At 34.7% G+C, this 13,881-nt stretch overlaps 1 protein-coding gene and 2 pseudogenes across 1 annotated transcript; 2 read left to right on the forward strand and 1 right to left on the reverse strand.

Moving 5' to 3' along the window:
• Positions 1-2,886: 2,886 nt before the first annotated feature.
• On the reverse strand, positions 2,887-5,299 carry LOC120159891 (2-Cys peroxiredoxin BAS1, chloroplastic-like). The gene is made up of 7 exons (XM_039170408.1): positions 5,035-5,299; positions 4,355-4,429; positions 4,160-4,241; positions 3,988-4,067; positions 3,487-3,612; positions 3,212-3,325; positions 2,887-3,058 (listed from the first exon to the last, which is right to left on the reverse strand). The coding sequence occupies exons 1-7, from the start codon at positions 5,233-5,235 to the stop codon at positions 2,942-2,944; spliced, it is 795 nt and encodes a 264-aa protein (XP_039026339.1). The 5' UTR covers positions 5,236-5,299; the 3' UTR covers positions 2,887-2,941.
• A 2,425-nt stretch (positions 5,300-7,724) lies between these two features.
• On the forward strand, positions 7,725-8,893 carry LOC120159867 (annotated as a pseudogene).
• Positions 8,894-12,691: 3,798 nt separating this feature from the next.
• Positions 12,692-13,328, forward strand: LOC120159880 (annotated as a pseudogene).
• The last annotated feature ends 553 nt before the right edge of the window (positions 13,329-13,881 follow it).

Here is a 13,881-nt window from a genome sequence, read left to right on the forward strand (position 1 = left end):
ATTTGAATCTATTCTTATCGGTCCCTAAAAATCCGATTATTTACCCAATGGTGCACTATGTATAGAGGTCCTGCATTAGAGTTTGGATTTTATCTAATTCAACTCAAAATTTCTCTTTGAACTTTCTTTCTCAGTGTTTTGGATTACATTATGGTTTAAAGTATTTCAACGTGCATTAACAGATTGCTTTATCCGAATGAAGACGTTGTATCTTAGGAACAGAATTGATAGAGAGACTTGAGTTGCATGTGGTGGTGGGGTAGAAACAACCCACGATGGGGGTAAACTATGCATTTAGTGCTTAAACTTTTAGTTGTTTTAAAACCATACCTAATGTTTAATTTTTGTTTCATTTTAATACCCATTCGTTAAAAACTTAACATGTTTAGTACCTAAACTATCAATTTTAGCCCGTCTTAATACCTAAACTTTAAAAAAATCAAAATATAATATTAAATTTTGAACATGGATAGTAAAATAAAACAAAAACTAAACTTTAGGTATGATTTTGAAAGATTTGAAAGATTAGGTACTAAAATGGACTAAACTGACAGTTTAAGTACCGAATGTGTAATTTAATCCGGACTTTGAGGTTGAGATTATGCGATGGAAATGAAAATAAAAGTATGCATGCGAAACCTGATTGGGGTTGTCGGTGTGTTGTCACTCGTGATTTTGTCACTTGTGAAGGTCGAAACCAACCAAGATACCCGAACTTTTATGTCATATTGCGCCTACGACAGTAGAGTAACGATAAGCATGTCCTCTTCCCCTTTTGTGATAGATCGTCACTTTGTTCAACCATTGTCCCATTTTCATGACAAGCAAGTAAAAATGCTCTAGTACGAAGAAACTTATCACGGTGGTTAAAAGAATTGTTGTTATTCATTGAGGTCAGGAATTCGAACACTAATGACTGTAGCAAAGTGATTGAAAGTTCATTATTATATGGTTGAAAATATTTAGAACGAATATTACTTTATAATCACTTTAGCTAAATAAAAAAATTAAAAATGTTCCACTTACCTACTTAAACTACCTGTTGAACCCATGGTTCAGGACAGATCGACGCAAAGATAGCTTAAACCTGAAGATCTAACCAATGGAAACCAATGACTAATGGCTTCATACTTGTAATGGTGTTTTTGATTTGAGTAATTTATCATTTCCCACGTTCGCACGAAGCAAATCACGTTGGTGGTGGAGGAATTATTATTATTATTTTCGTAGGGTTTCGGATTCGAATGTCAGGAGTGTTAAGAGTGTGAGTATTCAATGTCAAATAGTTAAGAGTTATATTTAAATAGATATTTTATTGTATTTATCTAGATTAATCTCGGGAGTTCATTTCCCATGTACAAAAAGAAATCGTACGTACAAAAATGAAAGGTTTAATAAAAAAATAAGTATCTAAAGAATACCTTGAAAAACGTTTTAGTGCTTAAAGAATTTTTCGTTTAAAATACGTGTCTAAAGTTTTATCCATTACATTTTTAGGTTTCTATCGTTAAAAAATTATTAAGTGACACGTATCACGTCCATATTTAAAAAAAATAGTATTTAAAAATATTTTTTTTAAATATGGACGGGACATATGTCACTTAAGGGTTTTTTTTTAACGGTAGACAACTAAAAGTGTATCAGAGAAAACTTTAGACACCTATTTTTAGCGAAAAATTATTTAAGTACCAAAAGTTAATTTTGAATATAATTTAGTCACTTATTCTTATATTAAGCTAAAGTGAAAATTGTTTAGTGGACTTGGTTTTTTTTCAGCCCAACCGCCTTTCAGGAAAATCGGTTAAATGTGCTACATGGATTGGAATTGTTATTAAACTCACATTCAATGCCTTGGTGCTATGATTATAAATGAGACGAGATGTATAATAAATTACTCGAAATTGACTTGATTAACATTCGATAAATACTTGAATTAAATAGACTCGATTCGAGTTCGAGTTCTTAACGAACGAAAACAAACTACTTGATACTCGACTCGAAAAGTTTACGAAGAACTCAAAAAATATATATATTAAAATTTTATTATTTTGAAAAATTAAATTATAAATAATATTAATACGTGTGTGTTTTTATTTTATAAATTATATAACATAAAGTTTTCATATACTTATAGTTCATATTCGAGTTTGACTTTGAGGTTCAACCGAATTAAGTTCAAGATTTTTTATTTCGAACTTGAAAATTTAGGCTTGCCAGTTTTAAAACCGATTTAATTAGAGTTTTGGAATCAAATTTTCGGCTCGCTTACAGCCCCACTTGCTACTACTAAACTAGTTAGTTTCACGTAAAATAGCGAAATTGTATTGATTTTATTAAAAAAACATAGTAATTACAACATAAGTTTTAACATTAATAATTTAAATATATATATATATATATTAATTTTAAATAAATGATTTATAATTTACTATAAAAATTAAAAGAATAACGAGAATGAGATCATTTTAGGACACATGTATGCTTTTATTATTACTTTCCTTGATATCTAAACATTTTAGAGATCCTAAGCATTGAGTTAGTTAATGAGCTCTAAAATGTTCAAGGACTGAACAATAAAAAAGTGCAAGTTTAAGGACTCGATAACTATTTAAAGTTGATTATCTTTCCAAAAACATTCATTTTTTAAGATGGTATCTTCGGCAATAGATGGAGGTACTTCCGTTAATTTGTTACATGTTGTAATGAAGAACCCTAACGCCAACAATTGCAAACTTTTAGATCACTAAAATCCCACATCAAGATTCCATGCCATTTTCACAGAAAGGCTTGCTTGGGTGAGAAAAAGTTGTCTACATAAATGCATCCGAAAAGGCACGCAAACATGATGTAATATTCGCCATAGATTAGGATCCAAAACTCGTGACCGCTTACAGTTGCATAGAAGTAAGACTCACATACACTCCGACCACCTTAATTACCTTCAAATTGCTGCAAAGTAATCTTTGCTGAGTTTAGGGTCTGGTTTCATGGATTTCTCACCGGGCTTCCACCCGGCTGGGCAAACTTCATCTGGATTTTCCTGCACATACTGTAAGGCCTGCAGGAAAGTGCCGAAAGAAACTTAACCACAAAGCAAGCAAAATCTTAAAAATTCAACTCTTAACCCTGGCCTCCTTATGTGGAAGTAAGCACACATATATCGAAATGGAACTTTAGACATGTCAAAGCTGGCCTAGTAAAATATAATTACCTGGAGTGTCCGCATTGTTTCATCAATACTCCGCCCAATTGCAAGGTTGTTAATGGTAGAGTGCTGGATAACCCCCTCCTTATCTATGATGAAAAGTCCTCTCAATGCAACTCCCTAACATCCAACCTCAACTTGTTACAATCATATTTCCAAAGGGAAAACCTGCCAAATGTGATATGCAACATTCTCCGTGCAAAGTATTCAAAACATTAAAGAAAAACCGACAGTTTCCCAGACCAGGATAAGATGCTAGAAAACATGAAGCTATCACATACCTGGTCAGGAATCAGCACTCCATAAGATTTTGAAATTGACTTAGTGACATCAGATACAAGTGGATACTTCAAGTCACCAAGGCCACCAGACTTTCTATCCGTTTGAACCCAGGCAAGGTGAGAGAACTGCATAAAGAGTAAGCTGAGGTTAAGTTTAATTACCTTGGATGTAAAAACACATGCTAAATTACAATGTAACAATGTACACCTCATCATGAAATTACAAATGCAGATGCTGCAATAAACGTATTAATTCTTCTACACAATAAGAATAATAATGTAAGCTATTATAAGCACAATTAAAAAGACAATAAAAGAGCATTAAAATACTGAGTACCCGCTTAGCCCTTAGTATAATATCAAATTTTCCATATTCTATATGCAAAATAAGTGTCTTTTACCGAAGATTATGCAACTTAACAGATAATTAACAAATCTTTAATTGATTGTAGAGCACTAATACATCATTAGTGCAAAGATTTTCAGTGACAAGGAGCTTACAACACTGTCAATAGAAACACCTAGTATTTCTGTGTTCAACTTCTCAAATTCTTCATAGCGGTCACTGAAAGCAGTAATCTCTGCAATGAGAAAGAAATTGGGGAGGTCAAAGTACGAATAAGAATCCAATATCAAATAAAACTCCAGCATTACTGTTCAGACTAAAACAAACCTGTGGGGCAAACAAATGTGAAGTCCAATGGGTAGAAGAAGAGAATCATATATTTCTTCCCAATGTATTCTGAGAGCTTGACCTGAAACAATAATGCAAGATCCAGAATGAAGTCGGAATAAAAAAGTTCCATACCAAACAAAGAAAAACAGTGACCGGCCTAAATAACGTCAACAAGCATCCACATAATATAACCTTAATGAACTCCTGATCAAACACAGCCTCTGCCTCGAAATCTGGAGCAGTATTTCCCACCAGTGGAAGCTCACTCTGCAAGACAATGCACGAAATAAGAAAAAGAATACATAAAACAAAAGATGAGAGGGAGCCATCAAAACTTTAAGAAAATGCTATAAACAAAGTCCAAGACTTTTTCAATTTCACTCACATTTGTTATGTGCTTCTCTTTTGAAAAGAAATCAGTAAAATTATTGAAATTAAACATATCAATATATTTAAAACTGCGTTCGCAAATGTAGTTGGCTTTAGCTACACTTTGGACATTCCAATGGAGTCTAAGACCCACAAAAATCGTACCAATCAATACCGGGTATGCTTATCAAAATCAAGTTGTTTAAAACCAAAACCGGTTAACAATTCCTCATTTTAAGCTCGTTCTAACTAATGCCTTCGTAAAATGACAAAAAATTGTTCACTAAGCAGAGTTGAATCCTGGACACAGCCTAAAAAATTCTTTTTAGCTCAACACGTTAACAAAAATAAAGAACTAAATATACTAAACATTACATTACAGTGTCTCGCCACCACCCCCCCAACCCAATAAAATTGACCCAAACAATTGTCACAGTTTATATACATAGAAAATAGACGAAATATAGAAAATTGAGGGGATAAAAATAACAGGAATTTCATACGCTAGATTTGACGAGGAAACTCCTTCGAGAATGGGAGGCACGAGAAAGGGAAACGGAGCGGGCGACACGTGACAGGAGAGGAGCACGGGAACCAGTGAAGGAATTAGGGAAAGGAAGGGATTGGGATCTGGGGGAGAAAGCCCTGGGCCTCGGGTTCGAGGGTATGAGAGCGGCGGTGGTTGAAGTAGCTGAGCAAGCCATGTCTCTGCCTTTCACTCTCTCTCTCTCGCACTGGACTGGAAGAAGATTACACTGACATGGAGGAGAACTGAAGTTCTGGAATATAAGAGGATGAGTGGAGGGTATGGGTTTTATATTGGGTTACCCGCCTCCACACATTTTGGGCAAACCGGAGATTTAGCTCATCTCATTCTTATTCTGAACAAGAGAAATCTCGTTTCATTTCTTTGGGCTCCTAGCCCAATCCTGATATTCCATTCAAAAAAGAAAAGGGTACACTGTCCAAATAATCACTTTTATTTCACAAATATTCGCTTTTACTTTTAAATTTTAGGCTTAGTACACTTTTAAGTGTTACAATTTGGTGCTTAAATAATTTTTCGTTAAAGATAAGTGTTTAATGTTATAATCGTAATTATTTTAGATATTTGGATCATAATCGTAGTTAAATTTGACCGTTAAGTAACACGTGTCACACATATGAAAAATTTAAAGTTTTTCTATTAAAAAAATTAATAATTATAATTTTTATAAAAAGAATCTATTTTTTCAAATCTTAAAAATACCCCAAAACTTTGAAAACATTAATTTTAATCCCTAAAGCCCTTAATATTACCCCTCGTCGGTGAAACCTCATCGAACCAAGCTGTTGCTATTGCTGATCAACCTTCTCCGCCCATTTGGGGTATGCACAGCCGGTATTATTGTCGTCCCACGACCAATCCCCGACCATCGATTCACCCTCATCGATCATTATTCATAAAAAATCATAAGTGGTAGCTTGATTCACCTCGTCTTCGATCTCAGCCATCGTCAACCCGTTATCATCACCGCTAACGACATCTTAAATGTCTTATTGCTTCGGTTAAAACCATGTGGACCACACCCGTTAAATCAATGTTTAAAATTGTGGAGAATGTCGAGAAATTCCGTCAAAAACCCATGTTTTTTTTTAAAATGATTGTTTTTAAAATAATTTTCTTATTTTTTAAAAAATAAGAAAATTTTATCAGGTTGATACATGTCATATAAAGGCCGAGTTTATCGGCTAGGCACCTAAAAATATAACGGAGAAAATGTTAGACACCTATTTTAAATAAATAAAAAAAATTCAAGCACCAAAACGTATCTCGAGATATAGTTTAATAACTTAAAAGTGTATTAAGCCTAAATATAAAAACAATTAACATTTTGGTTACTCAGGTTGTTGTTTTATAACATTTTAGTCAACAAACGTTAAATGTGATGACGTGATAAAATAGTGAAAGGGGTTAATTTTTAATTTAATAGTTAAAATTTATATATAATATTAACTTGACGTATAAATTTTAGATAAAATATCAAATCAACTCATAAAAATTTAATAAAATATCAATTTAATCATTGATCAAAGTCTCCATCATCATTTTCACCATTATCATTAGTCATTGTTGGTCGCCATTGGCCACTATCACCGACGGCCATTGAACCCCGTTTAGTTTACTCTTTTTAGTTTCATGTTCATTATCAATGATTAAAATTGATTATGAATGAATATTACTACCTTAAAAACACGTTAGACTATTTGAAAAAGAATTTTAAATTCTATGTTTGATTTTTGACAATCTGTTTTCTTTCTATTTTAAAAAAACAAAATTAATGTGAACAATCTTAACTGAAAGGGATTAAAAGCTCTCGGTTGACACGTTTTCTCTCCTCTAAAATTTAAATCAAAATCAATTATTACACTATTAAGAAATCATTTTCTTTAACCTCCAAGAAAAGTAATGTACAATATTGGGCCTTACATCTAAACTGGACTCCAATCCATTTTGCTTTCATCGTATGATAGAGAAAGTTTTAGGCAAAATTTACCTAAAAAGTCAAGTGGATACAAAATTAGCATGTTTGATCAATACAGATTTTATTTTAAGATCTATAGTAAATACTACATGTTTTTCTCCGCAAAAAAATTTAATTAATTAGTCCAATAGAACATATAGAAGTTTATTTAATGATATACAACATTTATTACAGTAATTTGGAACTCATTACGTCGAGATGATGAGTTTTGATAAAAAATATTTTTTATTCAATTTTTTTATCTCGATGTGATAAAATAATTAAAATTATATTTTATTAGAATTTATTACTTTGAAGTGACGATTTTTTGAATATTGTAACAAATGTCGTTGATCCCAAAATAAACTTATACTTGTCATATTTTCCCGAATAATTTACCCGTTTGTCATATTAGGCTAAAAAAATTAATGCCACAGTATATGATAAATTTGTTACGTCCACATGACGAGTTTATCTAAATGATATGTTTTATTTAAATTTATCGTGACGAGTTTTAAATCAAAGTAACGAATTTCATAATCGAAATTAATTTTGAAAATGATATAATGAACCACTTGACCTAATGGACCAATTTTGCCGAAATTTTAACCAAATTTGTCCGAAGGTGAGAATTCTATTTAGAAATCCAGAATCTGAGATAGCAATCTGGCTGACCATTTTCATATCTTAAAATTTCCCGACCCTTATCCTTTCCCTCTCTCTTTCTCTTTCTGCCCCTTCCCAAACCAGAAAAAAGAAGAAGAAGAAGAGAAGGAAGCGCCACAAACGAAAGCACCAGGCAATGTAGATGACCGCACACCATGCAAGACACACTCCCTTTCCTCCCCAAAACAAACTCTTTCCCTCCCTTACTGTCCTCCCACCACCACAAACACCATGATTTCACCTCACTCTCCCGCCATAGAAACCTCCATTTCCCGGCACACTCCTCTAGGACAATCACCCCCACCTCTCTTCCTCCCAAACCCCATCCCCACCTCCTTCCGTTCCCCTCCTCCGCCGCCACCAACCTCCCGCTCCGACTTCCAGGAGAAAATGCTCTACCTCGACTCCATCGGCCTCGATTTCTTCTCTCTAGTCCACCACCACCCTCCCATCATATCCGCTTCTCTCCACGATCTCAAATCCACCGTTGATTTCCTTTCCTCCATGAACTTCACCACGCTTGAGCTTACCCGAATCCTCTCCATGTGCCCCCATATCCTGACCGTCAAACCACCTTCCCTCCTCCCTGTCTTCACTTTCCTTCTCCGCGAAGCCCGTGTCAACGGCTCCGATTTAAAGAGGGTTATCAACAGACGGCCCAGATTACTCGCGTGCAACGTCGAGACCCAGCTGCGTCCCACCCTGTATTTCCTCCAAAGCATCGGAATCGCTGAGGTAAGAAGGCACACTTCCTTACTGTCTTGCAGCGTGGAAAACAAATTCATCCCTCGCATTGATTACTTCCAGAAAATCGGATTCTCTCACAGGGAATCTATCTCCATGTTCCGTAGATTTCCCCAGCTGTTTAATTACAGTATCAAGGAAAACTACGAGCCCAAATTGAATTATTTTGTGGTGGAAATGGGGAGGGATTTGAGAGAAATCAAAGAGTTCCCTCAGTACTTTTCCTTTAGCTTGGAAAATCGGATAAAGCCGAGGCACAAAATCTGTTTTGAAAAAGGAGTTTGTTTCTCTTTGCCTGCTTTGTTAAAGACGAGTGAAATTGAGTTTCGTAGTAGATTGGAGGTTTGTTGTAATTCCACGTTGCCCTTGAAGGGTTCTCCTTTATGGTGTACAAACATTTTGATATTTAATACCTGACTCAATATAACAATGAAAAATATTTGATTTTTGTGTGCCTGCCTCCATTCTTGTGTGAAGCTGCATTTGGATGGTGCGGCTGGAACCCCTTCCACTCTCCATCTATATGTACAGCTTCAAGGCGAAGGTGGAACCGCCCACCGGGCCACCGGCCATCAAAATGCACCCAAAGTAGATTGAAATCAAGTTTAGTGGCATGAACAAATGCAGATTGAGTAGAAAACTCTCTAGTCTGATTGTTTCTGAATACTTCTCAAGTATCAATTTGTGATTAGAGGACGTTATTGGCCTACTTGTTATCTTAGGGTGATGCTTTGAGTATTGTTTGTTTTGCTGTATTTGCTTGAAGCTGTTCATTTGAGGGATAATTTGCATTTAGCATATCCTCCAAAAGTGCGGATTCTATCAAACCAGTGATCATTCCTATTCAAAGTGACTATTTTATTAGACGTTTGGGGTGAATTTTGACATGATGCCTTTCAAATTTGCGTTGGTTGAGAAATAGTTTCTCGCTTCTCCTCTTCAGGGTAATGTACATAACTAGCTGAAGCAAATATGTCTTCATTTAGATCATTTTTTTATCATATTCAATTGGTTTAGTTTGCTGAAGTCAAGTACTGTATCCTTGATGGTTTTCGAGACAGTTATGATGGAGAGCTTAGGTTTGGCATGATAATTACCAAGGAATTCGTCACTTATATTGGGTGAATCAGTAAGTAGAAATCCTGCTTTTAATCAGCAAACAGTATTTGTGTTTAGTTAGTTGAAGTTGAGTTTTGGGTTTTGATTCGTAGTGTCATTGGGGTGGTTTGTAGGATGAGAAACTGAACTGATGGAAGAAACCTTGGTGTTTAATGCCATTAAGCAAGCTTATAGTCTGGCCACATTTGATTGCTCACTTGCACCTATTGGCATATTATAAATTATTATTCCTTTCATCTTCATGGGGATGGATAATCCATTAATCCACCTTGGTTCCCTGTCATGGACTTATGGGGACTTACTAGAGAATAAAAGCATTTTTACCAAGTTTTAACCCAGTAAGGCTTTTTAAGATGGCAACGGGTTGGGTTAGTGACAGGTTTTGGGTCAACCTGGCCCGACCCAAAAAGGTGTATCCCGACTCGAATTTTTAGAGTATAAATTCGATTTGACCCGACTCAGTATAAAATAAGGGTTTAATTAAAAAATAATATTTTTTTAAAGGAAATTATATTATTATCTCTGGGTCGGGTTGGAATTTTTTCACCCTCCACTTGAATTCGACTCGACTCGTCCTGAACCCGAATCTTTTTTTTTAATAAAAAGACAACACGATAGGGTCGGGTTAGGTTGAAACCCATCGGATTCGGGTTAAATTGTCACCTCGGTAGATATGAGCTGTAACAATCTTCCTAGCAACTCCTTAAGCTCTTGAAACATTTTGTTCCCTAGTGACATGCTCAACCTTCTTACTTAAAATGAAATATTGGTGTACTCAATTGCTCATTAACAATGCAATAAAGTCCGGATAAGTGGAAATGTTTAATTGCTTCGAGCTCCACGGAACTTCATTCTTTCATGTACTTTGAGAAAACATTTTAGAAAGTGGTCACCAAAAGTAGCTTAATTGATTGGTAATGGTAGGTAAAATAAATCTCAGTTCACTCAATTATACGTTTGATAACAAATGAGTCATCTTTTTAAAAGTTATGGACATGTTATTTCATCATTAAAAATGAAATGAACATCTAATGTAAAGGTATAATTAAAAAATTGTTTTCAAAATTTATATATCCCATCAATTATACGTTTTGTAGCTTAACTTTTTTGCCTTGTTCTTTCAGTAATTTATCTTCAACAACGAACTTAATCGTTGATAAGATATAGGGTAAAATACAATTATTAAAAGTTGTGAAATTGTCTTCTGACTATAAGGCATTATTTTTTTAAGTCACTTGACTATTAAAAGTTACATAATGGTCACCCGACTATTCATTGTGTTTCAAACTCTTCCTTTTCCGTTAAAAAAATGATTACAGTTTGAGTTGGACGTTAACCTGCTGACGAAGATATGATACAATATAATCGTAGAATCTCAAACGATTATCATATCTCAGTAGGTTAATGTCCAGCTCAAACAACCATCATTTTTTAACGAAAAAGGACGAGTTTGGAATACGATGAATAATTGAGTGACCATTTTGTAACTTTTAATAGTCTGATGATTCAATAAAGTGATACTCTATAGTCGAGGGACCATCTGTGTACTTTACCCTGAAAAATATTAAATATTAAATCTTTTATTTTATATTTTTCTTTTTGTACATTTTACTAAATGAGGTGGATCCATTTAATTAAGTGAAATTGAGTTCAATTAAGTTGAAGAGGTAAAAAAATTGACGTATAACTCATAGGTTTTATGCTGATCAATCTTGATAATAAGTTTTAGTTTTTTTTAATTTGAAGATTATAGAAGTATGAAAAGAAGAATAAGATAAGAACAGTATCTTGATAGTTATTATACTTTAATATATTCGAGCATCAAGAATGTTAGGAGTGTAAACGTTTAATGTCAAATAGATAAAAATTATTTTTAAACATATATTATCTTATATTTAGTCTAGATTGATAAATAAGAATTAATATGCTTGGATGTTTGCTTAATTCGGCGCGTTCCTGGATAATAATAATGCTTGATAGAAACCGAGGTTGACTGCACTTTGCTGATATTTGTCTGCTCTTCTAAGCAAGTTTAATTTTCAGCTGATAATGATGATGCATCGATTACTATCATGTGTACATGATAATTAATATTTACATCATGTTATACTTAAAAGATATCAATATATTTAACCGTGAGAGCTAGATATAAACACACAAAGTTTTGATTATAAATGAAGTGGCTCGTAAACCCTGCGATTGTGGGGCAGCTCCACGTATCTTCAAGTAGGAAATTGTTTACCCTTAAGCACCTTTCCACTTATGGCAAAAGTGCAGGTTTTTTTTTAAAAAAATAACACTTAATTTTATTAAAAAAACCAACTAGCATTATTTGAAAAAATGACCCTCAAATCAACTACGTAGTAATACCTCGTGTTATGCAAAGAGTGTTTAAGACTTTACGTTCTACAGAAGCGAGTCTCATGCACGTCTCGCGTCCAAGTTTTCCACGTCAATGGATTCCGTGTTCCGGAGAAAGCGAGATCTTTAAACGTATTTTGAAGAATGTGATGTATTCTTATGTGGATAATTTAAGAGTCATTTTTCAAACAATACTAATCGAATGCCATTTTTAATAAAATAATAAAAAAGGTATTCATTTTAAAATGCCAGAAGTGCACTTAATTAAGAACAAAGAATCTACAACTAACTAAATAAAAAAAAGAGCAGTTTTTAGTCCCAATACACAATCATGGTCACTACATATGTACCTTTAAAGTCATTGCCCAAGTCCCATAGGCCATTGATTGCATGAAAACAATAAAGCTCCCTTCTCTCTATCCTTTCCCAACATTCTAGTCAGAAAGCGTTTTTAAAGTAGACTAAAGAAAAAGCTCATGCATTGTTCTCTTTTTCATACTCCCACTTGGCACATGACCCTCAAATTTGATCCATTAATGTATAGTTTACTGTAATTATTCCAAAACCCATTTTTCAGTTCAAGAATTCTGATCAGATTTGACGGTTGCGATGAAGTTGTCATACTACTAAATGTCACAGCGGGTTCACTCGATCACCCTTGGATCTTCCCTGCTCGTGTGCAGCCTTTATAGGCAACTTCTACAACCCTAAGCCAACACTATCACCATTTTCATGTAACCTGTTTGCTTCTTGTTTCCCTCAAAAATCAAAAGTCTACGAATTTCTCTGCTGTAAGCTATCTGTTTTAACAATGCCGAGCAGCAGAAAAAAGTTGGTCTTGAACACAGTTTCAGTCAGCTTAGGGTGCAGCTGCTGCAAGAAACCCAAGCTGACGAGTTTTTTCAACCCAAACCGAAACCAAAAGCTCCATCTTATGAAACCCATTCTGCTTACAGTTTCTCTTCTTCAGGATCGTCCAAGAAAACAGCCCATTGTTCTTTCTCTGAATACGAAACCGCCGCCTCTTTTTCTCCGAGCTCAGAAACCCCTCGGTACTGGGGCGTCGACAACGACGCAGACCAAGATGCCACGTCTTCAACGGCCCCCGTACGAGGATTTGGCCGAATCGGAGAAGAGAGCTTGGCGGTGGAAAAACACTCCGATGACCCTTACTTGGATTTCAAGCACTCCATGTTGCAAATGATGTTGGAGAAAGAGATATATTCGAAAGGTGATTGAGGGAGCTCTCAACTGTTTCTTGCAGCTGAATTCGCCGTATTACCATGGGATTATTGTTCGAGCTTTCACGGAGATATGGTACGGGGTGTTCTCCGTCAAGCCTGGTGTGCTTCTTCTTCTTCCTCGAAGCTGCATTTTGGTTGAGGCCACGTGAGTTGTAGGTGCGGCCGATGCCACAATTTTTGGGGATTTAATGTGAGTGAGAAATGAAGTGTATATTGTCATGATAGCCTCAATCTAAGGAAGATCCTCTCTCGAACCCAGGTTTGATTTTGAATTCACGATCGGGTCCTCTTCTAATAGGGAGTGCATCTTTTGCAACTATGTCCAAGGCTAAATGATTTGTCTTTTTATTCTTTAAATACTTTGAATTTCCTTCTGCTATAAGAAAGATTATCTTCATTGCTAGTTCTAAACCTTTATCATATTTTTATACTATGATGTAATTAGAGACCGACATAGATTTTGTGTTAAAAAGATGAATTAAATTTGTAAAATATTAGAGGGAACAAACTTAAACTTATAAAACTCTAGAGGTTTGAAAACATATTTCAAATAAAAATACATAGAAAATATAAAAATATATGATAATTTTAAAATTTTAAGAAACAACCGACTCCACCCGCCCTAGCCTAAATCCATCCCTGGGTGTCTCATGATTAATACTATGAATGAAATCGAGGGAACAATGTCTCCCCTAATTTTTCGGTTCTTATG

This window comes from Hibiscus syriacus, unplaced genomic scaffold, assembly GCF_006381635.1.
Source record: "Hibiscus syriacus cultivar Baekdansim isolate YM2019G1 unplaced genomic scaffold, ASM638163v2 tig00111378_pilon, whole genome shotgun sequence".
Lineage (NCBI taxonomy): Eukaryota > Viridiplantae > Streptophyta > Magnoliopsida > Malvales > Malvaceae > Hibiscus > Hibiscus syriacus.

Coding starts and splice junctions, on each gene's coding strand:
- LOC120159891 (XM_039170408.1), bottom strand. CDS start 5,235: ATGGCTTGCTCAGCTACTTCAACCACCGCCGCTCTCATACCCTCGAAC. Junction 4,068..4,159: donor CACATTTGTTTGCCCCACAG/GTTTGTTTTAGT, acceptor TTCTCATTGCAG/AGATTACTGCTTTCAGTGAC. Junction 3,613..3,987: donor GTGTTTCTATTGACAGTGTT/GTAAGCTCCTTG, acceptor CTCTTTATGCAG/TTCTCTCACCTTGCCTGGGT.